The sequence below is a fragment of the Ambystoma mexicanum genome, chromosome 2p (assembly GCF_040938575.1).
Source record: "Ambystoma mexicanum isolate Mex_15411 chromosome 2p, UKY_AmexF1_1, whole genome shotgun sequence".
Lineage (NCBI taxonomy): Eukaryota > Metazoa > Chordata > Amphibia > Caudata > Ambystomatidae > Ambystoma > Ambystoma mexicanum.
In genome coordinates, this window is record NC_090923.1 from 726,033,773 (window position 1) to 726,059,754 (window position 25,982).

The 25,982-nt window shown below is 48.8% G+C and overlaps 1 protein-coding gene across 9 annotated transcripts in view; it reads right to left on the minus strand.

Moving 5' to 3' along the window:
- BICRA (BRD4 interacting chromatin remodeling complex associated protein) overlaps positions 1–25,982 on the minus strand; it is a 1,420,469-nt gene that overhangs the window by 991,529 nt on the left and 402,958 nt on the right. For 6 of the 9 annotated variants that reach the window (XM_069644339.1, XM_069644332.1, XM_069644329.1 and 3 more), the window contains one exon: positions 2,237–2,404. The exons of the other annotated variants lie outside the window; for them this stretch is intronic. In XM_069644339.1, the coding sequence (XP_069500440.1) occupies positions 2,237–2,297 (61 nt within the window). In that variant the 5' untranslated portion in view covers positions 2,298–2,404. The remainder of the gene's footprint in view (positions 1–2,236; positions 2,405–25,982) is intronic. 9 annotated transcript variants of the gene reach the window in all.

Here is a 25,982-nt window from a genome sequence, read left to right on the forward strand (position 1 = left end):
AGAACAGGGAAGAACCTGTTTTGATGAGAATTTCATAGATCAGGCTCGTCTAGAAACCTTGTCAGGGGAGAAATGAGGAAACAAAGAGAAAGAGAATGGGCGGCTGGAGGGAGGGCGGTTGCACGAGGGCCAGAGTTAGCAGAAGGAGAAGGTGGAGGAGAGGGAGGGGACGAGAGGGTGGGCAGGATGTCCCAGGTTTTTGAGATTAAGTGAGAGGCAAGGGCCGTGCAAAGGGCCTGGGAGGTGACAGGAGAGGTTGAGACTGCATCAGGGTTGGCCAGTTCCTTGCAGATTTTGAAGAGTTCAGCCGAGTTGTTAGATGCTGCAGAGACACAGGTTTGGATGTGGGCTCTTTTCTTAGAATGGACAAGGAGCCGGTATTGCCTTTGGAGCAGGCGGCAGGGAAGTTTGTCAGAGGATGAACAAGAAGCCCTCCATTTCCTCTCAGCCACCCTGCACTTACGTTTAAGGGTAGTTAGGTCAGAGTCATACCAAGAATTGCACTTGGCTTTGGGCTTCAAGCGGATCCTCATGATAGGGGCAAGAGCATCAAGAAGAGTAGAGCATAGAAAGGGCTGTGTCAGGATGCGAGTCAGCTATAGGCGGAGGGGGCGGGCTGACCAAAGGTGGCAGTGAAAGCCTCAACTGACACACACTTCATGGGCCAGATGTCTGAGAAGGTAGGTCGCAGATCACATGAATTGAACTCAAATCCAATATAGCAATTGGATCGAGTCACTTTTCAACGTCTTTACAACAGCTGGACCTATAAACTGCTTTGGCAAAAAAGAGACTGCTAAAATACAAAGACATAATTTTGGTAACTCAATGCAATATGAGATGTACATGTTCTGAAAATGTACAAATGCCATGGAAGTCTATTTGTAGAAAGTATGCCCCATGTGCTTATATAGAACAAAGCAAGAACACAGTTTCAGTACACAATGTCGTTTCATTGGATTGTGGATTTTCTCAGGATTGTTTTCAAAACGCTGGTGAATTCAAAGCTTTCAATACAATCTGTTTATCAGTTTATTTGTATGTATAGTAATTCTCTATTCACAAATCTTTATCGAAGGCCTACATTAATTTGGTCAAAAAGTCATGGATCGTGTTGCTTTAAAAGCTGCTTCTAAGAAAATACATTTCCTGGAACCCCCCGAAATCAGCATCTAGCCGAAGGTGTTGGTGGAATTTGGGGGCCCTGCTGAAATCTATGGTGCAAGAGTGGGATTACTACACAATGGCTTTGCTTAAATATCAAGTAATCCATAATGTGGGTAATGTTCCTTCAAATAGCTTTGAAAATCCCACAAATCTCATCAGCACATACCAAGAAGTCTCAAATTGTACATTTCAGGACATATTGTCATGTTTCAGTCAATATAGCACACACTAACATTTTTCCAGATCGTTTGCACTGTTTACTAGCTTAGAAATACGAGGCACTGAAAACCACCCAGAACGGGGAAGCCACTAGCCACTATTGAACATACAAAGTAGTGCAAATATCCTGCTGTTTTCTATATGAAAAGGCATCGGAAGGACAGCAGATGCAGTGGCTTGATGTAGGAAAAGTGATGATCTTAACCTCCTGGCACTTTGTAGCTGAATATGTGCACAGGTCATGGCTAAGGACACTGAGCCTGTGTCGAATTGGAGGGATTGAACATGTTTAATTTGTTTTTTTTATTGTTTTAAAAATACCATTTTTAATTTTAGCTGTGTTGTTGAATAAATCGATTGCTTTTATAATCCTTATTTTATATGGAATGTACCTTCCTTTGATGGCAAAAATGCCGAAAAGCTATTATCCAAGTATCTATATGAAAAGTAGGGGAAACTAGGGCTACTGCAGTGGGCAACCTTCAAGATCATCAAGGGGTGAGCAAAACACTACCTGCCATTGTTGAAAGGGATAGAAGGAGCAATATGATTTGATGACTGTAAAAATGCCACTCACAGTGCCAAGAAAGGAAAGCCCACCTCCGACATGTCTAACCTCTGCTCCTACACCCAACCGGTATGTGTGGGGGCATCATTCATGCGTCTCTCACTGTCAAACCAGACTGAGAAGAAATCCTACAGCAAAGACACCCTTATATACCAGGTACTATACAATCCTGATGTACTGCAATGGCCTCGTTGCTGCTCAAATACAGGTGACAAATAAGGAATCTTAGGAGCAGACTATGCAGCCTTCTGCTGGCTTTTGACGGGAAAGGGAGCAAAATACCTGCTTCTCTGAGGGCCCGGACATTGGCATGACATGTGGGCTTCGGTCTCTTAGAATTCATCTGTGCTGACGTCAGATCATTTCCACGGCAACAGTATGATGTCACAAGCAGAGGGCAACAGCGTTAGGCGCGCAGCAGGGACCCGGGGCCAGAAATGGCGGAGCGCTCTTATGGAGGAATGAGAAAAAGCAGTGTGAAAATGAATGGAAACAAATTAAAAACACATGTTGATTTAAAAATAAAACAGAAAAACATCAAAGGGGGCACCGTAGCTGTATATGCGCATATAACAAACCTACCAACTCCCTTCAAAATTGAACTCCATGGAAATTCCTGGCACAACTGCTTTTTTTTATAGCTCTGTTCATCATATAGCTCTGTTCATCACAGTTCTCATCAGAAGATCTCTTGCAGCACACAGCAAAAGTGTCATAACGTAACTATTCCCAGGGTCAACATTTCTGAGAATAAAAACTACACCTGCAGATTTCCATCATTCAATTATTTACACTTTGGCAGAAACCTTTGACATAGTTTCGATTAGGATTTCTTTATGGTGCCAAAATATAGAAGAGGAATGGAATTTTAGGTACAAATCACAACCCTTGCCCCCAACCTATTGCACTATTTGAATAATGTTTTACTTATTTTGCATGTCTTTTTTGATATCTGCATTTCGCAAATTAAAAGGAGCACACCAACTCCTTCCTGAAAGAAGTTTCAGTGAAAAAAGCCTACACATGAACAGATATACTTACTCGTGGCATTAAACACAGCAGCTAGCACAGCTGCCTATATACAGAGTGTCTTGGGCTAAATCACCAAGAGAAAATGAAAGATAAGCGTAAAACGTGGGGAATTGCTAAAACGCACATGCCTTTATCTTAAGGAAACCCAATTTCATTGCTGGCAATCATTGCTATACAATAGTGAGAGTAAAACACTGACTTTTGAACTGAATGGTACTCGAAAGTGTGCATGTCCTCATACTGGTGTACCCTGCAAGTAGCTTTCACTGAAAAATGGGCTGGAATGACCAGTCAGTAGCATAATTCTGCGGTGCAGAGTTCACTTGCTAGTAGGAGACCACTGACCGGACAGACAGCAAGAGTAAAGTCCTTTCAGACTTCGAAAGGAGGGAGAACTTGGACCCGAAACCCACATTCTCTCACTCTACAAAAGGACAAGCACCTTTTTATCTTCATCGTCCACCCAATACCACAGTTTCTTGGAATGTCACAAAAAGTCACAGACTGCTCCCGGAAGCTCCTTAGGAATATGCCTCAGTCCAGTTGGTGAGAAGGCCGTTGTCACAAGCACAATCTGGTCCTAAGGGTGTTCCCTATTGAAGTATTTTCTTTGTATGCAACATACAAAGTGTGTCCCATCCCAAGTACCATATGATCGAAGACACTTTTCTCAGACCCAAACCGCATGTTGGAAAGGCTTCCCGAGTCTTACCTGAGCACTGCAGGAATAGCTCAGAAGAACAAGTTACTTCTTACTTGTAACGTTCTTTTGGCGGGATGTTCCTCCGACGTATTCCTCATCTTAGATATCTCCTTCCAGCTCTGCTGGCCTCGGAAAATTTTTTCTCTAGAGGGCGCTGCGCGTCGACGTCGTCCGAGTCGATGTCCTTCGACAGCCGACGTCGACGTCATACTGCCTATAAAGGCCGCGTGCAGCGTCCGTTGCTCAGTTCCGTTTTGTAGCCCACAATAATACTTTCCGGACTAACCAATCACCCTGAAGGAGCGTAAGCTGCAACAACAAGGGAAGTAGAACTGCGGGGATGGATGGGAGGGTCGATGAGGAATACGTCGGAGGAACATCCCGTCGAAAGAACGTTACAAGGTAAGAAGTAACTTGTTCTTCGAAGGGATTGTGTCCTCCGACGTATTCCTCATCTTAGATAGGCTCCCATAGCAGTATTCTATTATCGGAGGAGGGAGTACTGACTTCACGCTGTCTTCTATTGATGAATAGAATGCAGTACAGCCCTTCCAAACCTAGTCTCTTGACTGGAGGAGGAATCCAGATTGTAAAAACGTGTAAAGGTATGGACAGACGACCATGTAGCAGCCGCACATATGTCTTTAACCGGCATGCCTCTTTTGAGGGCCGATGAAGCTGCAATACCTCTGGTCGAGTGAGCCCTAAGGTTTTGAGGGGGCTCCTTCCCTGCCAGTTTATAACATTCCAGAATGGCTAGAATGATCCATCTGGAAATGGTCTGCTTAGTTATTGGTAACCCCAGCTTGTGACCTGTGTAACCTACAAACAGCTGGTCTGCCTGTCTTATCCTGGCTAGTCTACTAATGTAAAAGCTTAAAGCCCTCCTAGGGTCTAGCCTGTGTAACCTCTCTTCCTCTTTCCCCGGGTGAGGAGGAGGATAGAAAGATGGTAGGGTAATCTTCTGAGTGATATGGAATTCAGAAACCACCTTTGGGAGGAAATTAGGCTTCACTTGCAGGACAACTTTGTCTTTGTGAAATATAGTATGAGGGGGTTTACAAGAAAGAGCTTGTAATTCACTCACCCTTCTAGCAGCTGTAAGTGCTATTAATAAAACAGTTTTAAGGGTAAGGAATCTTAACGAACAAGAATGGAGAGGTTCGAAAGATGTACCCATCAGGAAAGTTAGTACTAAGTTTAAATCCCATAGGGGAACTTGGAATGGTCTTGGGGGATAAACATTGGTTAACCCCTTTAGAAACTGTATTACCAAGGGTAATTTGAAATAGGATGGTTCTTCCGCAGTACGCTTAAAGATGGATAGCGCTGCGAGATAGCCCTTAATGGTGCCAACTTGAAGGCCTGAATTTGCCAAATATAGTAGGAAGGACAAAACCATTGGTGTACCACATGAAAAAGGGTCGATATTCTGTTCTCTACACCAGCTGCAAAATCTGTTCCAACGACAGCGGTATAAAGACTTTGTTGCTGGCCTCCTTGCCGAAAGCAACACCTCCATATCATCATCAGGGAGGTCCCAATCCTTGTACCTCAGCCTTTCAGAAGCCAAGCGTGAAGGTTGAGGGTTTTGATGTCTGGATGGAGAACCTGACCTCCCTTCTGTGAGAGTAGGTTCTCTCTGAGTGGAAGTCGAATTGGAGGGCAGATGGACAAGTCTAGAAGGTTCGGGTACCACGTTCTCCTGGCCCAATCCGGGGCAATTAGGATCATGGTTTGCCGGAATCTTCTCAACCTCCTGATCATTTGAGGAATGACAGGGACCGGTGGGAACGCGTACAGAAGCGGAAACTCCCAGTCCACTATGAACGCGTCGCCCAGAGCTCCTCTCGGGGGAAATTCCCTTGAGCAGAACAGGTCGCACTTCCTGTTGACGCTGGTGGCGAACAGATCTACCTGAGGGGTTCCCCAAAGGGCGAAGATCTCTTGAAGGACTTCCTGAGCTAGCTCCCACTCGTGGGAGACTGTGTTCTGCCTGCTCAGAGCGTCCGCTGTCAAGTTCTTCTCTCCGGCTAGGTGAACTGCCGATAGAGAGATTCCTTCTTGGATTGCCCAAAACCAGAGCTGCATCGCCTCTCTGCACAGGGGTAGTGATCCTACGCCTCCTCTTTTGTTGAGGTAATGCATGGCCACCGTGTTGTCTGTCATTATCAGGACATTCTTCCCTTGTACAGCTGGCAGAAACGCCTTCAGCGCAAGTCTGATGGCTCTCAGCTCTAACAGGTTGATGTGTAGTCTGGACTCCGATGGAGACCAACGACCGCTGATGGTCAAGTCGTTGGCGTGGGCTCCCCACCCCGTGAGTGAGGCATCCGTGACTACTGTTATCTCCGGCCAGGGTTGCCAAAACTGTTCTTCTTTCAGACTGTTCTCCTGACAGGCCCACCACTGAAGGTCTCGAGCCACCCTGCCGGGAACCTGAAGAAGATCTGTCATTTTCCCTGAGAATTGTGACCACTGAGTCCTCAGTGCCCACTGGAGGGATCTCATTCTCAGGCGAGCCTCTGGCACTAGGAAAATGCAGGATGCCATGAGGCCTAGCAACCTCAAAAAGTCGAAGGCTGGGAGACATTGGGCATGCTCGAACTTGGTAACCATCTGTAGAATATCTTGAGCCCTCACCTCTGGTGGCGAGGCTTTTCCCAGGGAAGTATCTAGGATCGCTCCTATGAACTGGAGTCTCTGCGATGGTATCATTTGTGACTTCTTTAAATTGAGGGAGAAGCCCAGTCTGTGAAGGAAGTGGCACACGTGATTTAGCTGGATCTGAGCTTGTTCCGGAGAAACAGCCCTGATCAACCAATCGTCCAGGTAGGGGTAGACGTGAATCCCTTCCCTCCTTAGACTTGCAGCCACTACCGACATTAACTTGGTGAAGACCCTCGGGGCGGAAGTCAGCCCAAATGGCAGCACTCGAAATTGATAGTGAGAGTTGCCAATTGCGAACCTCAGGTATTTCCTGTGTTTGAGATGGATAGGCACATGGAAATAAGCGTCCTGAAGGTCCAGAGATACCAACCAGTCCTGGAACTGAAGGGCCTGGAGGATCTGAGAAAGTGACCATCTTGAATTTGTCTTTTCTGAGGAATTTGTTCAATTCTCGCAAGTCCAAGATGGGTCTCATTCCTCCGTCTTTCTTTGGAATGATTCTTTACATGAGGCAAGTGGGTTAGACACTTCCCCTGAGGTGGAGTTTGCTAAGCCAGACCCGGGGGAGCATGCTGAAACCCCCTACGGAGCCTTAATGGCCAGGATTACAGAGTTCATGGGGTGGTCTGCACCTTCACAATCTTTCCAACAAGATGACCTCACAGATATTCTTGACAAAGGCCCACAGGAGGATCCTGTGGTGCCTTTTCATAAAGCTCTTCAGAGAAAGATCATGACAAACTGGGAAACCCCAGATGTAGTACCAGCAGTAAATAAAAAACTGTCTACAAAGTACAGGGTATCTTCTACAGACCCAGAGTTTTTGTCTAAACACCCATCCCCAGAAAGTCTGGTGGTACAGGCAGCATCCTCTACTGATGTCAAGACGGCTTATCCTACCGTCCCACAGGACAGGGACGATAAAAAATATGATGCTATGGCAAAGAAAGTCTTTTCAGCATGTAGCATGGCATTAAAATCTGTTAATGCTACTTGCACCCTTGCTAGGTTCAGCCATACACTTTGGGAGTGTGCTTCTACCGCGGCTGACTGCATCCCGGAGGGAGAAGAAAGGGATGCGTTCCTGAATATTATACAGGACGGTAAAGACGCTATGTGCGAATCCCTCCAGACGGGCATTGATTCGGCTGACAGTATCAGCAGAGCAATGGCGGCAAGTACATCAACCAGGAGATTCGCTTGGTTGAGAAAGTCGGGTTTTGCCCCAGATGTGCAAGCCAGGCTCTTGAACATGCCATTCGATGGCTCTTCTTTGTTCGGGAAAAAGGCGGATGACAGTTTAGAGAAACTGCAAACTTCAAAAGCAGCAGCAAAATCCCTAGGAGCTGCAATCCGTCAGACTCCTTTTCGTCCCACAGGAACCTCAGCGAGGGGCAAGTCCTTTCGCTTCTAATCCGCATTCGGAAGAGGTAGAGGACGACCGGCTCAAAGGGGTCAAAGAAGATCTACCCGAGGTGGACGGGGTAGATATTCAAAAGCCGCAGCAACAGCAGGTGCCTCTTTACCATTGGCATCTGCATCAGCCGCCCCAAAACCACTCTGAGGACTTCCCTCACAGGACACCTGTAGGAGGCAGGTTGACTCAACATCTGACGGTATGGCAGGCTATCACGTCAGATGCTTGGGCATTGGAAACAGTTGCCCAAGGTTACTGCCTGCCTTTCCTACGTATACCTCAGAGTCATCCACCGGGGATCAGCTCTCAGAAAGCTCCAGATCCGCTCCTCTTGCAGGAAATCTGGGACCTGCTAGAGAAAGGTGCCATAGAACCGGTACCTGTAGTGGAGAGGAACAAGGGCTGGTACTCCCCTTACTTTCTCATTCCAAAGAAAGACAGAGGAATGAGACCCATCTTGGACTTGGGAGAATTGAACAAATTCCTCAGAAAAGACAAATTCAAGATGGTCACACTTTCTCAGATCCTCCAGGCCCTTCAGTTCCAGGACTGGTTGGTATCTCTGGACCTTCAGGACGCTTATTTCCATGTGCCTATCCATCTCAAACACAGGAAATACCTGAGGTTCGCAATTGGCAACTCTCACTATCAATTTCGAGTGCTGCCATTTGGGCTGACCTCTGCCCCGAGGGTCTTCACCAAGTTAATGTCGGTAGTGGCTGCAAGTCTAAGGAGGGAAGGGATTCACGTCTACCCCTACCTGGACGATTGGTTGATCAGGGCTGTTTCTCCGGAACAAGCTCAGATCCAGCTAAATTGCGTGTGCCACTTCCTTCACAGACTGGGCTTCTCCCTCAATTTAAAGAAGTCACAAATGATACCATCGCAGAGACTCCAGTTCATAGGAGCGATCCTGGATACTTCCCTGGGAAAAGCCTCGCCACCAGAGGTGAGGGCTCAAGATATTCTACAGATGGTTACCAAGTTCCAGCATGCCCAACGTCTCCCAGCCTTCGACTTTTTGAGGTTGCTAGGCCTCATGGCATCCTGCATTTTCCTAGTGCCAGAGGCTCGTCTGAGAATGAGATCCCTCCAGTGGGCACTGAGGACTCAGTGGTCACAATTCTCAGGGAGAATGACAGTTCTTCTTCAGGTTCCCGGCAGGGTGGCTCGAGACCTTCAGTGGTGGGCCTGTCAGGAGAACATTCTGAAAGGAGAACAGTTTTGGCAACCCTGGCCGGAGATAACAGTAGTCACGGATGCCTCACTCACGGGGTGGGGAGCCCACGCCAACGACTTGACCATCAGCGGTCGTTGGTCTCCATCGGAGTCCAGACTACACATCAACCTGTTAGAGCTGAGAGCCATCAGACTTGCGCTGAAGGCGTTTCTGCCAGCTGTACAAGGGAAGAATGTCCTGATAATGACGGACAACACGGTGGCCATGCATTACCTCAACAAAAGAGGAGGCGTAGGCTCACTACCCCTGTGCAGAGAGGCGATGCAGCTCTGGTTTTGGGCAATCCAAGAAGGAATCTCTCTATCGGCAGTTCACCTAGCCGGAGAGAAGAACTTGACAGCGGACGCTCTGAGCAGGCAGAACACAGTCTCCCACGAGTGGGAGCTAGCTCAGGAAGTCCTTCAAGAGATCTTCGCCCTTTGGGGAACCCCTCAGGTAGATCTGTTCGCCACCAGCGTCAACAGGAAGTGCGACCTGTTCTGCTCAAGGGAATTTCCCCCGAGAGGAGCTCTGGGAGACGCGTTCATAGTGGACTGGGAGTTTCCGCTTCTGTACGCGTTCCCACCGGTCCCTGTCATTCCTCAAATGATCAGGAGGTTGAGAAGATTCCGGCAAACCATGATCCTAATTGCCCCGGATTGGGCCAGGAGAACGTGGTACCCGGACCTTCTAGACTTGTCCATCTGCCCTCCAATTCGACTTCCACTCAGAGAGAACCTACTCTCACAGAAGGGAGGTCAGGTTCTCCATCCAGACATCAAAACCCTCAACCTTCACGCTTGGCTTCTGAAAGGCTGAGGTACAAGGATTGGGACCTCCCTGATGATGTTATGGAGGTGTTGCTTTCGGCAAGGAGGCCAGCAACAAAGTCTTTATACCGCTGCCATTGGAACAGATTTTGCAGCTGGTGTAGAGAACAGAATATCGACCCTTTTTCATGTGGTACACCAATGGTTTTGTCCTTCCTACTATATTTGGTAAATTCAGGCCTTCAAGTTGGCACCATTAAGGGCTATCTCGCAGCGCTATCCATCTTTAAGCGTACTGCGGAAGAACCATCCTATTTCAAATTACCCTTGGTAATACAGTTTCTAAAGGGGTTAACCAATGTTTATCCCCCAAGACCATTCCAAGTTCCCCTATGGGATTTAAACTTAGTACTAACTTTCCTGATGGTTACACCTTTCGAACCTCTCCATTCTTGTTCGTTAAGATTCCTTACCCTTAAAACTGTTTTATTAATAGCACTTACATCTGCTAGAAGGGTGAGTGAATTACAAGCTCTTTCTTGTAAACCCCCTCATACTATATTTCACAAAGACAAAGTTGTCCTGCAAGTGAAGCCTAATTTCCTCCCAAAGGTGGTTTCTGAATTCCATATCACTCAGAAGATTACCCTACCATCTTTCTATCCTCCTCCTCACCCGGGGAAAGAGGAAGAGAGGTTACACAGGCTAGACCCTAGGAGGGCTTTAAGTTTTTACATTAGTAGACTAGCCAGGATAAGACAGGCAGACCAGCTGTTTGTAGGTTACACAGGTCACAAGCTGGGGTTACCAATAACTAAGCAGACCATTTCCAGATGGATCATTCTAGCCATTCTGGAATGTTATAAACTGGCAGGGAAAGAGCCCCCTCAAAACCTTAGGGCTCACTCGATCAGAGGTATTGCAGCTTCATCGGCCCTCAAAAGAGGCGTGCCGGTTAAAGACATATGTGCGGCCGCTACATGGTCGTCTGTCCATACCTTTACACGTTTTTACAATCTGGATTCCTCCTCCAGTCAAGAGACTAGGTTTGGAAGGGCTGTACTGCATTCTATTCATCAATAGAAGACAGCGTGAAGTCAGTACTCCCTCCTCTGATAATAGAATACTGCTAAGGGAGCCTATCTAAGATGAGGAATACGTCGGAGGACACAATCCCTTCGAAGAACAAGTTACTTCTTACCTTGTAACGTTCTTTCGACGGGATGTTCCTCCGACGTATTCCTCACCGACCCTCCCATCCATCCCCGCAGTTCTACTTCCCTTGTTGTTGCAGCTTACGCTCCTTCAGGGTGATTGGTTAGTCCGGAAAGTATTATTGTGGGCTACAAAACGGAACTGAGCAACGGACGCTGCGCGCGGCCTTTATAGGCAGGATGACGTCGACGTCGATACGGCGGCTGTCGAAGGACATCGACTCGGAGGACGTCGACGCGCAGCGCCCTCTAGAGAAAACATTTTCCGAGGCCAGCAGAGCTGGAAGGAGATATCTAAGATGAGGAATACGTCGGAGGAACATCCCGTCGAAAGAACGTTACAAGGTAAGAAGTAACTTGTTCTTCTGCACAAGTCACAAAACTTATTCCAATGGCAACAGTACAGAGACTTCGTTGCTGGCCGTCTTGCCGAAAGTAACACATCCATCACGTCATACGGGAGGTCCCAATCCTTGTACCTCAACCTTTCAGAAACCAAGCGTGAAGGTTGAGAGTATTGACCTCTGGATGGAGAATCCGACCCTGCTCTTGCAAGAGAAGATTCTCCCTTTGTAGAAGACACATCGGAGGACAGATGGACATGTGTAAAAGGTCTGGGTACCACGTTGTCCTGGCCCAATCCGGTGCAATGAGGATCATGCAGTTTCTGAACCTCCTTAACCTCCCAATTACTTGAGGAATGCTAGAGATTGGAGGAAACTAGTACAGCAGTGGGAACTCCCAATCCACCACGAACACAACCCCTAGAACTCCTCTCTGAGGAAATTCCCCTAAGCAGTACAGTTCGGACATCGGGTTGACATGGGTCACAAACAGATACACTTGAGGGGTTCCCCAAAGGTTGAAGATCTCTTGAAGGACTTCCTGAGCCAGTTCCCACTCGTGGGAGACTGCTCTGTCTGCTCAGATTTTCCACCGCTGTGTTCTCCTCACCGGCCAGGTGAACCGCAGAGAGGGATGTTCCGTCTTGAATAGCCCCATACCAGTGCTGGAAGTATGCTTGTGCCCGCACCCTGCTGCGCTAAGATAGATAAGTAACAAAATTGAAACAGCCATTGTAGCTCAAGTACAATTTTAATTTGTTCAGTCTATTCTGTTTCTTAGCCCCTTGCGGAGGACACGTGTTTCGGCGTATATGCTGCGCCTTTCTCAAATCCGGGCCTTTGGATGATGTTGTGGTTTCCCCTTAAACGGTACAATTTTTTATATCTTGTCAGGCAATTCCTAGGTTCAATCCCACCTCAAAATTCAAGTGCTCCTGCTCCAAGCGTCGGGTTCCTTGAGCTACAACGGCTGTTTCAATTGTGTTACTTATCTATCTTGGTGCAGCAGGGTGCGGGCACAAGCATACTTCCCGTATTATTTACAGACGGAGTTGAGGGACTCGTTGTCTCCGTCGTGGCCTTCACCTATGCGACAAACAATTGGCTAATATAGGAAGAACTACAAATATACAAAGAAAGTACGATAATCACAAAGAACAAACAACATAAGTCGCGCAGGTACAAACAGAAGATATCTTCACAAGAAAAGTTCAAGGTCTAAAAAATTGTTCCATACAAGTGCTGCATTGCCTCTCTGCACAGTGGTAGTGACCCTATGCCGCCTCTCTTGTTGAGGTAGTGGATGGCCACTTTATTGTCCGTCATTATCAGGACATTCTTTCCCCCATATAGATGGCAGAAAAGCCTTCAGCACTAGTCTGATCGCTCTCAGCTCCAAAAGATTGATGTGTGGCTTGGACTCCGACAGAAACCAACGGCAGCTGACAGTCAACTCTTCGGCGTGAGCTCCCCACCCTGTGAGTAAGGCATCCGTCACTACAGTGATCTCCGGCCATGGTTGCCAAAAGTGTTCATCTTTCAGAACATTGTCCTCACAGGCCCACCACAGAAGATCCCATGAGACTCTGGGCAGAATCAGGCGGTCCGAAATCTATCCTGAGAACTGGGACCATTGCGATCGGTGAGCCCATTGAAGGGATCGCTTTCGCAAGAGGGCCCCTGGCACCAGGAAAATGCAGGATGCCATGAGGCCGAGCCACCGCAAGAACTCACGGAAAGATTCGGGGCATCCTGGAATTTCGTTACCATCTGGAGAATATCTTGAGCCCTCACCTTGGGAGGCGAGCACTTTCCCAAGGAAGTATCTAAAACAGCCACGATGTACAGGAGCTGTTTGGAAGGTGTCATTTGGGACTTCTTGAAATTGAGGCTGAAGACCAATCTGTGAAGGGAGTGGCAGGTAACATTGAGATGATCCAAGCCTTGTTTGGGAGAACACACCCTGATCAGCCAATCGTCTACGTAGGGGTGGACGTGAATGCCCCCTCTCCCGAGATGAGCTGCCACCACCACCATCAGTTTGGTGAATACCCTCGGACGAAGGTCAACCCGAATGGCAGGATTCAAAACATAGTGCGAGCCGCCAACGGCGAACCTCATGCATTTCCTGTGCTTGAGATGGATCGGCACATGAAAATAAGCATATTGAAGGTCCAATGACACCAACCAATCCTGAGGTTGGAGGCGTGAATGATCTGAGAAAGAGTGACTATCTTGAATTTGTCTTTCCTGAGGAACTTGTTCAAGTATCTTAAGTCCAAGATGGGTCTCAGTCCCCCGTCCTTTTTGGCAATAAAAAAATATGAGGAATACCAACCCTTGATCCTCTCCGCTACAGGCACTGGTTCTATAGCGCCTTTCTCTAGCAGGGTTAAAATCTCCTGCACAAGGAGGTATCCGGAATCCTCAAAGAAGTGGATTGGTCTGAGGTTTCCTTAGAAAAGGAAGGCAGCAGCTGTGGGCTATTGTTTCCAGAGTCCACGCATCTTAAGTAATGGCTTGCGATTCTTCGAGATGCTGAGACAGTCTGCCCCCCCACTGGAGAACTGTGACTGAAGCCTTCAGAGCGGCTTTGAAGTGGCTGCTTCAGCGGCCGATGGTAAAGAGGCTGCTGCTGGAGCGGACTTGGCACCTATACCTCGTCCACAAGGGAACGTTTGCTGGCCTCTTTGACTGGCCATTCCTCTCGCGCTTCCAAATGAGGAGTAGTAGCAAAAAGATCTACCCCTCCACGGTTGTCCACGGGAAAGAAAAGGCTGAGGTTGCCCATCAGCAGCGCCTAATGATTTGGCAGCCGACTTGGAGGTCTGCAACTCCTCAAGGCTCTCGTCAGCCTTGCTGCCAAAAAGATGAGACCCGTCAAATGGCATGTTGAGAAGACGAGCCTGCAGATCGGGTGCAAAACCAGACTTCTACAACCACGCAAACCTGTGTATTATGGTGCTCGTAGCCATGGACCTGATGATACTATCCACAGAATCCAATCCAGACTTGAAGTAGTCACACATGGCTTCCTTGCTGTCCTTAATAGCCAGAAAGCCTTCGCTCTCATCCCCTTCTGGAATGTGCTCCGCCGCCATGGTGATGCACTCCCACAGAGTGTACGAAAATTTTGCAAGCGCACAGGTGGTGTTGCCCGATTTCAAAGCCATACTCCCCACCGAAAATACCTTCCGCGCCCATCCATCTATGCGCTTATTGCCTTATCAGGAGGGATGGTAGGGTACGCTGCCTGCTTCGAGGTAGCCATAGCTGCCCGCACCACCAGACTCTCGAGAGTGGGGTGTTGGGACAGATGGCCTGGGTCGCTAATGGAGGAGGGGGGAAGTATTTTCTTGTAAGAGACTTGTCCACCGCCGGATTTGTCTCCGGGGACTCCCAATTCCTGGCCACCCTCTACCAAAGAGCCACATGGTACGGTAACACAGGATCCGTAGGCTGACCCTTGTCGAAAATATCCGTAAGATCATCCTGATCATAATGCGCTGGAGGCCTGGACCAGCCCAAGTACTCCACCACCTTAGACATAAAGTGCCTATATGAAGAGTCGGCCTGCTCCCCAGGTTCTGGCTTGCTGAACTCCAACTCCGGAGAGGCATAAATAGCACTTGCATTATGTAAAGTGTCACAAAGGTCCTGCATCCTGCTCTCCTCGGAAATTAGGCACTCGGTACATTTGGAGTCACATACTGGAGCCTAAAGGTGGCATCCTGTCCCTCCGAAAGTTCCTCCTCTCAAAAATTGAACGAGGTTCCTAAATAATGTTTTTCATGAAGGGGGACAAAAGACTTTTCTGGCATAGAGCCCAGAGATTTAAAAGGCGTCGAAGATGTCGACTTTGACTTAGCCAGAGCCTTACTTGGCGGGTCAAGTGGACCCGAGGGCTGAGCCAGTAAACTAGGTTCCACCGGCATACATAACGTCGACAACGGTGCCGAAGGCACTGATGGCTTGACTGGCGTCGATCACCCAATGAGCACCAACGATGGCGCAGAAGGTGTCGATGCCATCGAGGGCTTTGAAAACCTTGATGACAGAGATCTTGATCTCTCCCTCCGTCACGAGTGATCCTTCGACACTTGCTCTCGATGTGGATCACGCCATGAACCCGGGCTCGAGGGCGCACAAGTATCAGGCAGAGGTGCTCCTTGCCGGCTTCCTCAGAAGGCGCGGACAGAGCTTTGACCTGCTTTTCAAAAAGCTTAAGCATCTCCAACCAGAAAGCATCCGACTCTGCCAGTGTCAAAAATGTGTCCGGGCATGTCACCCTCTCGGGGGTACTTCAATGAGGAAGGCGACCGGCGATGACTTCGCTTCGAACGCCTCGACGAGGAGGAAGTATGCCGGGTACGACTACGGGACCGTGAGCGCTTGGCTTTCTTCCGACTAGGTGAGTCGCCCCTCAAGTCGTCAGTCTAAAGCCCAGCCGGTCAGGATTTTAGGGGCTTGGACACCTTGCCTACTTTTTAACTTCCCTGGTCGTTCTCGCAAGGCCTTCCCCCATCATGGACTGACATTTTGAGCGGCTATCAGTCTCGTGGCCCACGCCCAGGCACCGCAGACAGACCTGATGCAGATCCGTAATCGACATCTTGTAGCCACATTCCTTACATTTCTTAAACCCGGAACGAGGAGTCGTCGGGGTAGAAGACAGACATTATCGAAAAGAGAAAATCAGTACTTCAGAAGTAAGAGGCGCGCCGAGTTTCACGAAGCAAACACGTTTGCGGAAAAACAGAACAGAGGCCAACGGGCACCGTGTGTGCTACTTATAAAATCGAATGATGTCACCTTTGACTGAGGCCTTCGAGGGATATCGACTCTATGCCATCGATGCAGGGCACTCAATGCTGTAAAAAATACCGAAGCAGCCGAAGCTGGACATTACATCTCAAAGATACGGAATACGTTGGAGGACACAATCCATTCGAAACTGCCTTCTCCTAGATGTCAAAAATGAAAACATTATCAATGCTTAGAAGAGGAAGGAAGAATAAAGATAGACTAATGTTTATTCTGGCCTGCATGTTTCAGGCACAGAGGACGATGGATATAAAAATGTGTCTACCAGAAAGGACACAATAGACAAAGCCAGACTATTTTATAGCATTGTCATACAAGATATGTCTGGCATGCATGACACACATTAGACGTGGCCCTATCAAGGCACCCCTCTAGAATCATTGAATGTGAACCATACCTATTCAGAGACCCCAAATCTGAAGAGGGTTATTCTCCCTATCCTCCCACAAAGAGGCTGGGTTTCTCCATACATGTCTCTCCAGTTCATTCTATGCAAACTAATATTCACTGGAGAACTAAAAGGAGATACAACCCTGTCCCTTTCCCCACCCAACCCTCTAGACCATGCATGATGTTTAATATTTGCATCGAGGAGGCAGGCCATAGCTACAAGGGGCAGAACGATATTGGATATGTTTTTGCCAAAATATATGTGGATATGGTGGGCAGAAATTCCAATTCAGGGCGCAGCCACCTGTTAGAAATGGTTAGAAGAAGCCAAGATTGCTGAGAAATGCCCCACCTACCCCAGAGAAAAATTACTGCAGGCCATCAAGGACAGCATCCTAACAGCCAGTGCCAAATATATCTGTTTTTGTTCTGCAGATATCGCTATAGGAGTCTCAGATTGCACACTTTCACTTGAGTAGGTGAATGTGTTTGAGAGACACACACACCCAGCAGATGTCTCACCTTTTTAAATAGCCATTTTTCTGCATAGCAAACCACCATCCCTTCCTTTTAAGACTTAAATGGCAGTTGTGACCAACATACTCTTAGTCCTTAGTCCCCTTTCCTCCATACTGTATGGGCGTCCCTTCCTAGGGACGAGAGACGGAACCTTTTCCACCAGAAAAACCTTCAACTTTAAATGTAGAGGCGCGTGGGGGTACGGCACTGGGAGCAGGCGCTACCATGACTCCGCCCACTGGCGCCACCTCAGTCCCCATTGACACGTCGACAAGAGTTATTATTGCCTGATGACACCAGTATTATTAGGTGGAGGGGGGGAAGGGGCATGGTGGGATGTATGGAGGAAAGGGGACTAGATAGTCACTACGGTGAGTAACTAGTAATTACTCTTATGTCCCATCCTCTTTCCTCCATACTGTATGGGCGATTGCAACTGAATGTAGCACCAGGGTAGAGAGGAGACCCACCTTAAGCAAACAAGTTCCTTAGAACCGCCTGTCCTAAGGACGCGTCTGACTTAGAGCCGGTGTCCGAACAGTAATGCTTACAGAAAGCTGAAGGGTTGGCCCAGGTAGCTGCCCTGCTCATGACCTGCCACAGAACCTGCCGCTGGAATGCGATGGCCGTGGCCTTGGCCCCGACAGCATGGGCTTGCATGTTGGTTGGCAGTGGCTTGCGCCGACCCTCATAGGCCTCTTTGATGGCCGCAACCATCCACCTCGCAATGGAGGACTTGGCTGTCTGATAACCGGGTCTGGGGCCCCCAAAGGTGACAGAGTGCGTTCGACTTGTGGAAGCCATTGGTCCTATCAAGATAGAATTTCAGAGCGCGTCCAACATCCAGACAGTGTAAGACTATGAGCTTCGTCCTTGGGGTCAGCAAAGAATGTAGGTAGGACTATTTCCTCATTTAGATGAAACGTGGAGGGTAGTTTAGGTAGGAACGCCAGGTGAGCCCGCAGGACCACCTTATCACTGTGGAAAGTGGTATAGGGTTATGAAGCCATCAGAGCCGGGATCTCGCTGACTCTGCGAGCGGGGGTGAGGCCTACTAGAAGAACTGTCTTGATGGTGACCACCCTGATGTCCGCGGACGCCACTGGCTCGAAGGGTTTGTGCGCCAAGGAACCCAACACCACATTGAGGTCCCACACAGGGTGTGGCTTCTTGAGGAGCGAGTAAAGCCTGGACAAGCCCTGAAGATGTCCGACTATCGGGTTACTAGAGGAGAAGACCTCCTCCTCTGAATTTCTGTAGGCCACTATGGCTGCGAGATAGGTGCGACATGTGTCCACCTGTCCTCCTGAGTGGGCAAGTTGTGCCGAGAAAGCGAGCACATCGGCCAGTGTGCATGTCAGGGGGTTGATCTAAGAATCTGCCCACTTACAGAACCTGCTCCATTTACTCATGTATTGGCTCCTAGTGGCCTTGCTCTTGGCGCCCTGGATGATCTCCAGGTTAGCCCGAGAGAGGTTCAGGTGCTTGAGGGTGATCTGCTCAGGAACCACGCTGCGAGGGCTAGCTTCTGAGGAGCGGGGTGGAGAAGCCTCCCCCTGCTGGGACAGGAGAGGTGATGGGCCCAGCAGAAGGTTCATGGGTGGTCGGTCTGAGAGGCTGAGCAATTTGGAGAACCACGATCTCGACCGGGTAGTTCTCACTATGATGGCACTGAGGAGGGCACCCACTGCATTCATAAGTCTGGTGAACACCCTGGGGCTGAGCTGAGTCCAAGGGTAGCACCTTGTACTGGAAATGACAGCCCATGATCCTGAAGCGTAGGAAGGAGCGATGGGGCTGCAAAATCGGGATGTGTAGGTAGGCGTCCTTCAGATCCAGGGAGCACATCCAATCTTCCTTGTCTAGTGTCTCTGCAATGAGTGCTGGTGTAACCATCCTGAACTTTTGAAAAGGGAGGGAGAGGTTGAGGTCCAACATAACTCGCATGCCAGCCTCTTTATTTTATTATTTTTTTTTTTGTATGGCTAAAATACTGGAATAGAAGCCTAATCCTCTATGTGAGGCTGGTACTTCCACTGCCTGGCTATCGACGAGCGACCGGATCTCTGTCAACAGAGGTGCCGTCCCAATCTGTGGGAGCGGAGGGTAGGAAGGAGTAGATGGAGGTATAGGTAGGCGGTAACCTGTGGATACTACTGAGAGGATCCAAGGGTCAGTGAAGCTATGGCACCAAAAATGCATGCGAGAGGCTAGCCTGCCCCCCACTGGTGACACGTGGACCCGGAGAGACATGTCATGCCTTTTTGCGCTCTAAAGCTGCTGCTGAGGAGGGGGACTGGAGGAAGCCCTTACTCCCCACAACCCCTATTTGTTGCTTGCGCCGGTGCGGACTCGGCAAGCGGTCAAGTTGTCTCGACTGTCATGATCTCTGCTTCCAAAAGGTCAGTGTTTTCCCAACTCCCTTGGAAGCAGATCCATAACCCAGGTTCCGAGTGCCAACCAGTCCCAATTGGGACCTTTTGGACCCAGTCCTGGCGCCAGTGGCACCAGGCTCATAAATATGCCCAGTCCCAGCGCTGGAAGCGCCGGGCTCATAATGCTTGGGTGGACTTACCTGCAGCAGACCATGCTGCTTACTTGCCTGCCAGTTGAGCCTTTGATCCTCTTCTGTTTGGAACTACTTTTCCTGTTGGGTGGGGCAGGAGCCACTCCCTAGATTCAGAACACTGGAACTCTTCTGGAAAGCAGGAACTCTTTTCTTACCTAGGCGTGGCTGTGGAAGGAGACACCTAAGCACTACTGGAGACTATTTAAACCACACCCGATGGATGAAACTTGCTTTGCGTTATTCTGCATCCTCTGCAGCAGAACGCTCATCGTGTCTTCTGCATCTGATCCTGGGCCTAAGGAAAAAGGCTTACCATCCTGAATCCAGTCTTCAGCAACACCTATAAAGACAAGAAAGAACAGGTTAGCATTACGGTCTTCAGTGACAGCTCTTCACTTACCTGGTCCATTGGCTGTCACCAACGCCTCGCGCTGCATTCCGGCATCTGAAAGACAAAAGCTTACCAACTCTTCGCACGCTCCGGAGGCCTTCGGCGCTGCATCCCGCATCGGAAAGACAAAACAAGGTGCGTTTAAAGACATTGGGGAACTTTAATACTCACGTGCCAATACTCCTTTCCACATCTAACCCAGTGGGTATTCCGGCACCCTGCAGCCGCTCCGAACTTGTACCTGCAAAATAAAAAGACAGTTAGAGCGCATCGTGAAGCAGGCAACAAGCGCTTACTTACGTGCTTCCAGGCGCTTGTATTCATCACACGGGCTCCATCTTCAACTCACTTCAGCCCGTCATCCGCCATCGCCAGAACCCTGCAAAACAAGAAACATCATTACTAAAGACTTTAAAGACATTAGAATTACTCGAAACTTACCGTTCGTGCAGTAAACGACGGACAGCAGTCCTCTGAAGTCAAGAGGCCTGCTCCCCTTATCCAGTGAAGAAACTGGTTACAGCACCCTGCCCCGAGGCAGATGGAGAGCATGGCGTTCACTTACCTAAGGTGAGAGCGTTAACCTTTGGGGTTCTACAGGAGAAGAGAAAGGGAAGAAGAGAGAGACATTCAATAACCCAGTTCCCTAATCCCATATTTTCTATCTGCAGACATCTTACCCTTCAAGTCAGACATACAGTGCACAGAGGTCCAGCCCAAAGAGCCAGCCGTGTGTTACACATCACCTTTGCAGATACGGTATACGCCCAGTCAAGACCGGCGCCTCTACGGGAATCAGGTGAGCGTTACATCGACCTCCGTTATGGAATCCCCAGAACCCGCCAAACGCCCGCCCCTTATCGGAAAGTTGATGCAACTGGGTGTTGCAAGCTGTTATTCTAGTCCAATCTCTCGTCGGTGGCAGAGTGGAAAAGGTCACTACCCTCGAAAGGAAGGTCCAATATGTGATCCTGGACGACAGGGTTGAACTTTGTAACCCAAAGCCAGACCATTCTTCTCAATTCCATGGCGATGCAGAATGCCCAGCAAGAGATAGCGATGTGGGCCACTGTGGACTCCATATCCTGCGCTACCAGCTTGGCGTCTATACTTGGCATCGAGGTGCTGATTCACAGGCTGGGCTGAGTGTGGCTTGAACCAACACTTCTTGGCCAGAGCGACGACATCCTTCCATCGGGACAGCCACCTTGGTAGGGGGAGGCCCTCTGCCAAGACCCCCTCCTGTGGCTGCAGTACCTCAGGAAGAGGAAGGACCAGATATTCTGCCATACCTGCAAGCCTGTTATGAAAGGCCTTCGCTGAAGACAGCGTGTCAGGGTCCTCCTCCTCGTCTGTATCCGTCTGGGTGTTTGGCTGGTTCGCCACGGGAGGAGGGGTGCTAGGCGCCGTGGGCTGCAGTGTGGAGAACGTAACCGGAGGCTACTGTGGAGGTTGGTTTGGAACCGGCTGCACTGGAGGCGGATTCAAAGGAGCCGGCAGCGGGGGCTGCGCTGGGGCCTGTGGTGCCGGAGCCATGGGAGGAATGACTATAGGCAGCGGTGAAGTGACCGGAGGGAGGAAGTCCCTGACTGCATCGCCTAGGATGGCCCCCCCATCTGGGGGGTTCGCATCAGCCCCAAAAACCTTTCGAAGAACCTATCCTCGGAGGCTGAAGAGGAGGCAGGGGATACTGACAGAGTGGCTGGTGGCTGCTGGGGCCGGAGCACACTCAGCCTGGGTTGCAGGAGGAACCTGCCCTGCGCTACTGATGGATACCGTGAAGGCCACATACCTGGTTGACACCAGTCCCACCATGAAACTCGTTCACCCGCCTGATCTGTTCCTAGGAGTGGCATCGGCCGAGCGGCCATGTTGTCTTGTGCGACGGCCATTTTGTCTGGCTACGTGCCAGAGTCGTGGTGCATGGCCCTCCAGACACGGCCTCGCCCAAGACCCTTGGTGTTGGAACATGAGGCTTATCCCGCACCTCAGGTCTAGGCCTGGAAGGCCTATCGCCCCCAGCATTGTCGCTGGTAGTGCTGCGTGCAGGCACCCCCTCGGACATGGTGCCGGTACTAGTCGGGTGTAAACCCGGTAGAAGAACCTTGCGGTCCCTCGGCACTGATACCGGTAGGGTCCGAAGACCCCTCGGCCATAAGGCTGGTAGCTGGGTTAGACTCAGCAACAGACTCAAAGCTAAGCCAAGCCAAGCCAAGCCAATATGCTAACCAATATGGGCATACAAATAACAGTCATCACTGAGATGGTCTGCAGCCATTCTGTCTGTTTAGTCAAACCTTTTTCCACAGTGTAGTTTAACAAAAAATAGCAAAATGATTCTAAGCCTGGCAGAGGACAGAAAGATGTTGGCCATTTGCATAACGTAGCCAAAGCGATGGAAATTATACTGTAAAAATCACCACCAGAATAGTAGCTTTTTCAGGTGAATGGCTTGATCCACAAAACACAGTGTTAAATTTGATACGTTTGTGCACTGGTAGCCAATGCAAGAAACAAAACCCAGTAAAATGTGCTCCTAATGCACCACCTTTAGGAGAAGGCAAGCCCTAGCATTTTAAATGTGGAGATGTCATTTGGAGCGCCTACGTTGGATAAGATATGTGATGATGTAGTAGTAAAAGTAGGGCTAAAACTATGCAGTGCCCAATGCTACCTGATGAAAAAACATGAAGCATGTCAGACTAATTAGGAGACTGCACAAAACCATTCTGGAAGAAAAAGTGTTATCATCTGGTGCGAAATGCTTATATGTGTTAACAGATACCAGCCTAGTGTAGTCGATTATATGCTCTTTATTGTATTACATATATCTATATCCCCGTTGGTGGAGTAGGATGTTTTCATGTTAATAGGGATTCTTTATACCTATTTAAACATATTAGTCGATTATATGGCAACATCGAGGCTAGCATTATGCTTCAATTTCCTGTATTCTACTCTTCAGCATATTCAAATCTTCTCTTAAAACCATTTTCTTTTTTTGTAACGCAACCAAAACACAAAAAAAACGAAACTGAACTACCCATCCCAACATTATCTGCTAGTTCTTTGGTCCATTTGCTTCCCTCTGAACCCTATTAATCATTTCCTACCCAGGCCATTTCCTCTTCTTTTCCTGCGCATCACAGAGTTAAGTTCTATTTTTCCTTGCTCCTTCTCTCTAAGCTTAATACAGTGGTGCATGTTTTCTCTGAATTTCAGCATTATAATTGACATATACAGTGCCTTTAGACTTCTATGTTAATGTATGTAGTGTACATCAGCGTGCAGTTCCAAATGTCGGCTTGAATTCCATAGGTGGACGGGAGTGGCGCTTCAGAGCGCTGCGTATGTTTTTTTCATCTAGAGCGTGAGCGGACCCTTGAGTATCACACTTACGTTGTGGCACCCGGCTAGCGCCCGATCCAATTTTTTTATGATAGGAGCAGAGCGACCGGGTGCGGATCCCTAACAGAGTAGATCACAGCCACGCACTCTTATCTTCATTTGACAGTACGCCCAGCGAGTCGTTGGGAGCGCTCACATGCCAGAGTACGTCACAACGCTGCCTCAGAGTCATCAGGCAGCCGTAGGTTCTCGGCAATTCGAGACAGCTTATCATTCAATAAATGCATGTTCGGAAGCAGGTAGCACATTCAGAGAAATGGAACGAGTTGGCTGCAAATGCCACTCCATGCACCCCCAGCGGTGACATGCAAGTTCCTGATACAGAACCAACCACAATTTAGAACACAATTTAGCAAGCTGTGGTGAACAACAGAGAACAGAGCAGTGCTCTCATTTACTCACCCCCACTGGCTTCAAGGATCAAATGATATTTTAGAGGACATACCACTCAACCTGCTGTATTCAGGTACCCAGGCACATAGATTAATTTAATTGAGACTCAAACCATGAAGTCTGAATACAGACCTGATGGGAGCCAGGACCAGTTACTAGTGGAGAAAGAAGGCCCAAAGTGTGCGACCCCTGCAAGATAGATTGGAAGCACTTGAGTGCTTGATTGGAAATGGCCCAAGTAGAAAAGGTGCTGATGATAATGGCAGCTAGTCAGTCTCATAAGGAAGATGCTTTTTATACGAGGAGAGAACAGACCCGTAAGAGAAAGACTCCTGAGGCTGTCAATGCTTTTGACAAGCTCAGAGATGCTATTATAAAAAGCTAGACTTTGCCAAGCCTCCTACTCCAACCCCCAGGGGTGCAGAATATGGGGGATGGAGACTCATCGCCAGATTCCAACTTATCGGACTCAAATTCCTCGCTTGTATCAAAGAGTGGCAAGAGGAAGAAAAAACGAGAAGCACTAAGAGGAGCCCAAGGAAGAACTGGCTGACATATTCGACCCAGAAAGTAAAGTGTACCCAATGTTTAACGATTGATTGCCATCACCAAAGGTGGCACTACACATGGAACAGAGGTTGCGCAAACCAATTGAGAAGGAGATAAGACTATGCATGTGTTCAGAATGCCCTCGGCACTCTTGAGTAAAGGTGCAGAGACCCCAGAGCAGGATCCCAAGATGATTACCTTGTGTCTAAGTCATTCAGGGATCTCAGGAAGGGCATGGATCGTGCTTGGAAAGGATGTCAGGAAAAGGTGTTGGACCTGGCAGAGCCAATTTAAAAAAGTGATGGACCTGGTGGAGAGAGCCAGGGACACTTGGGAACCAGTGGTCGCGGATAGACTGACGAGCTGGGCTCAGAGAGCTGTGTGCCTTTTAGGCAGCACTAACTGCGCCGTTTCATCCGAAAGGAGAAGGGGCCGGCTACAGAAAACTCACTCAAACAGGGAGGCTCTTCCTCATATGAGGTGAGAGAAGCAGCACAGGAACTGCTATTCGGCGAGATGTTCGCCAAGGAGATGGGTACGTTTGTGAGCACATATACGGCCCCATAGAAGGCCAGGTGCCATAGAGGCGATTAGGCCGGTCTTTTCCATGCGCAAAGAAGATCTCAGTACCACAGGGCCTAGCACTGGCAGTCGCACCAACAAGACATCTTCCCGCCCGACGATGCAGAGGTCGAGGCTATATCCGGCATCAAGTTGCCCAAGCAGATGAGAGCATTAGCATGCTACCCTGCAGTTGGGGGCAGGGATACATTTTGCTTGGCAAATTGTCTAAGGCTTTCCAGCAATGCCAGACTCCTACAGTGAGTGACAGGGATCAAGCTAGAGTTTACCAGAGAGCTCTGCCCAGGCAGCTAGCACGATCACAGCCGTAGAGCCGATTGCTAGAGGAGGAGCTGCGGCTGCTAGCTTGCAAGGAGGTGATCGAGCGCAGCGAGAGGTTCCCCCGTCGCCCCACACTCATCGACAGCATTTGTCTGGTCCACAGGAACGAAAAAGCGCGACCTGTCAATCTAAAGGAACGGAATGGGTGGCTGATCTACAGACACTTCAAAATGGAAAGGTACACCTGCTTAGGGACATTCTCCAAAAAGGGGACTGGCTAGTAAGAATGGACCTGAAAGACGCTCATCTAACGGTCCTGGTCGGCAGCAACCACCGCAAGAAGCTAGGTTTCTTTGAAAAGAAGAAATATTTATTTAGCATGAACAAGACAAAATGAATGGCAGGATAAATATCCCTTTAGTGGAAATCTAGAAGGATGTCTAGTGGGTTTTGATGCAAACACCATTGTGTTCAGACAAGTTTGGCACCGGACTCTGAAGAAATAACCTGTATACCACGTTTTTCAAACATATCTGGCAGTGAAGAAGATGCATGTTAAACTTATTCAGGAAAACCAACTTTAACTTTTAGGACTGTGTAATGGAATGCCATCAGCGAGGGTCAAACCACCTGAGCTTTTTTTAATTCAATAATAAACATATTCTAATCAGACCCTACTTTGATAATACTCTATGTCAAAAATAATAATGCACACATCTACCTTGCAACCATCTCCTGGCATCTTCAGTAACTGGCCGGCAGTAACATCAGCA